This window comes from Montipora capricornis, chromosome 10 (genome assembly GCF_036669925.1).
Source record: "Montipora capricornis isolate CH-2021 chromosome 10, ASM3666992v2, whole genome shotgun sequence".
In the NCBI taxonomy this organism is placed as follows: domain Eukaryota; kingdom Metazoa; phylum Cnidaria; class Anthozoa; order Scleractinia; family Acroporidae; genus Montipora; species Montipora capricornis.
The window spans coordinates 47266422-47268921 of NC_090892.1; the positions used below are offsets into that span (position 1 = coordinate 47266422).

General features: G+C 42.2%; 1 protein-coding gene across 1 annotated transcript in view; it reads right to left on the reverse strand.

Annotated features, from left to right (window-relative positions):
* Positions 1–1690, reverse strand: part of LOC138019295 (p53 and DNA damage-regulated protein 1-like) — a 10942-nt gene extending 9252 nt beyond the window's left edge. Inside the window, exon 1 of the mRNA XM_068866036.1 lies at positions 1570–1690. Within this exon, the coding sequence (XP_068722137.1) occupies positions 1570–1659 (90 nt within the window). The 5' untranslated portion in view covers positions 1660–1690. The remainder of the gene's footprint in view (positions 1–1569) is intronic.
* Between the last annotated feature and the right edge of the window lie 810 nt (positions 1691–2500).

Below are 2500 nucleotides of genomic sequence, written 5' to 3' on the forward strand. Positions count from 1 at the left end.
AATGAGAGATTGTCCTCCAAATTTCATATTTGCCCTAGAAGCTTCACTTCTTGCCAAATATGCACTTTTCAGACAATCTCTCAGCCACGGACATTATCATTATCATTATATATTACATAGCCTCCCCATTAAGGGGTTTATTTACTAAATATACCATGATGGCTAAGAAGCCAATCAAAACTCTGGAATTGCATTATGCAATGATCAAGTTTTAATAATAAGACTTAAATATTATTACTGTACTTATTATAGTTGGGAGATTTAGTAACAGCTGCCGGGGATACTAGCCATTAGAAAAAGCGCTTCCCCACACATGTGCCCTAAGCTCAGTGTGAGGGAAAGCCAACAAAAATATAAGAATTTGTATGCCATTGTGGGTCCCTTCATTCCTGTGTGGTTTTTTTCCCAGATTCCACACGATTTGAGCAATTTTCAATTCCTCGGTTGTCAACGGTACCGTTATAATAAAATCCAAAGGCTGCACAGTTATATTCTCAGGAGCCCAGCAAATTGAGTCAAATATTCCCGCAGTTACAATTCTATGTCAGAATCAATTGACAAAGATTCAACTTTCATTTCAACCCACCAATAAACCAACAGCAGCCCGGCAAGCGACCTAGACTAGCGACAATAGATAGCTTATCGATCACTTTAAATAACTTGAATGATGTGTTTTGTTATTTTTTCTGGGGGTCTTCGTTTTCCGGGTCTTCGGTCTTTGTTTTCCAAACAACTGTTCAACTCCGGCCGAACCAACAATCAGGGTCTTTAAATAACTGAGGAGAAAGTGCTGGCTTTGTAACTACATCTGCAAAGGGTTAGACTTTCAAGTCTTCTCGGATAAAGACGATAAGCCAGGGGTTTCGACAAGCACATGCATTTTTGAGATGCGGACGGCAACCGGAAGAGACAACTCCCGTGCCAGGATAGTGGTGTCTCCCAGATTTTTATACTAATCATTTTTAATGGAGAAAATATATTTAGCTATGTAAATGTGGTTGTGTGAAGACCAGTTATGAGGGAAAACAGCTCACTTCCAGTTGCCGTCCGCATCTTTAAAACGCACATGCTTAAGCTCCCTAGTAACTCTGTGGGACGTTAAAGATCCCACACACAATTCGAATGGAGTAGGGGACAGTGTTCCTGGTGTTGTGGTCTGACCTTTCCAGCGTGTGGTCGGCTTGGCAGGATTAGCTTGAAGGGCTTCTGTGTGAATGAGACCACATTTGTGTATAACAACCAGAAGTCAGGCTACTTTGCCAAGTACTTGAGCCTCACTCAAACACTCAAACTCACATCAGCCAGTGATGTGTCCATACAATTTAATAGTATAAACAGACATGATGTTTACAAGGGTCATTTCAAAGGAAAAATTCGTGGGCTTTAATTGCTGGTGACTTTTAGTGAAATATGATTCAATTGCAGAATACCCAGCAACACCTCACCACTACTATTTCCCCTAGGCGGCACTCTCTGAAGAACGAGTCGGAATACAATCGAGCTTATTTTTATTCCATGAAATGCAAATAAGTTGCGGGTATTCTGCAATTTATCCAAATGCCAACTAACCTGATGTTTATCTCCCATAATTTCTTCCGCAAGTTCCTCTAATTCTGTGAATTTTTGTAAAGAAATTGAAGCGAGCTTGCCTTCCTCCATTTTGCTAATTTTCTGTACCAAGCAAAACGAGGAGGACTGGAAACTACTCGCTTGGTAGAAATGCAGGTAACTACTTGGTGTAGGCACTCATATAGTGGTCCGGTGTAGTCACTCATATAGTGGTCCCAGGCGGCGTACTTAACTATGTTTAATCATCCCTAGCCGTACCTAAGCATCCCTAGCCGTACTTAAGCATCCTTAAGCGTACTTAAGCATCCCTCTTCATCCCTAACCGTACTTAAGCATCCTTTATCATCCCTAGCCGTACTTAAGCATCCCTAACCGTACTTAAGCATCCTTAATCATCCCTAGCCGTACTTAAGCATCCCTAAGCGTACTTAAGCATACCTCCTCATCCCTAGCCGTACTTAAGCATCCTTTATCATCCCTAGCCGTACTTAAGCATCCCTAACCGTACTTAAGCATCCTTAATCATCCCTAGCCGTACTTAAGCATCCCTAAGCGTACTTAAGCATACCTCCTCATCCCTAGCCGTACTTGAGCATCCTTAATCATCCCTAGCCGTACCTAGGCATCCCTAACCATACTTAAGCATCCTTACTCATCCCTAGCCGTACTTAAGCATCCCTAAGCGTACTTAAGCATCCTTCTTCATCCCTAACCGTACTTAAGAATCCTTTATCATCCCTAGCCGTACTTAAGCATCCCTAACCGTACTTAAGCATCCTTAATCATCCCTAGCCGTACTTAAGCATCCCTAAGCGTACTTAAGCATACCTCCTCATCCCTAGCCGTACTTGAGCATCCTCAATCATCCCTAGCCGTACCTAGGCATCCCTAACCATACTTAAGCATCCTTACTCATCCCTAGCCGTACTTA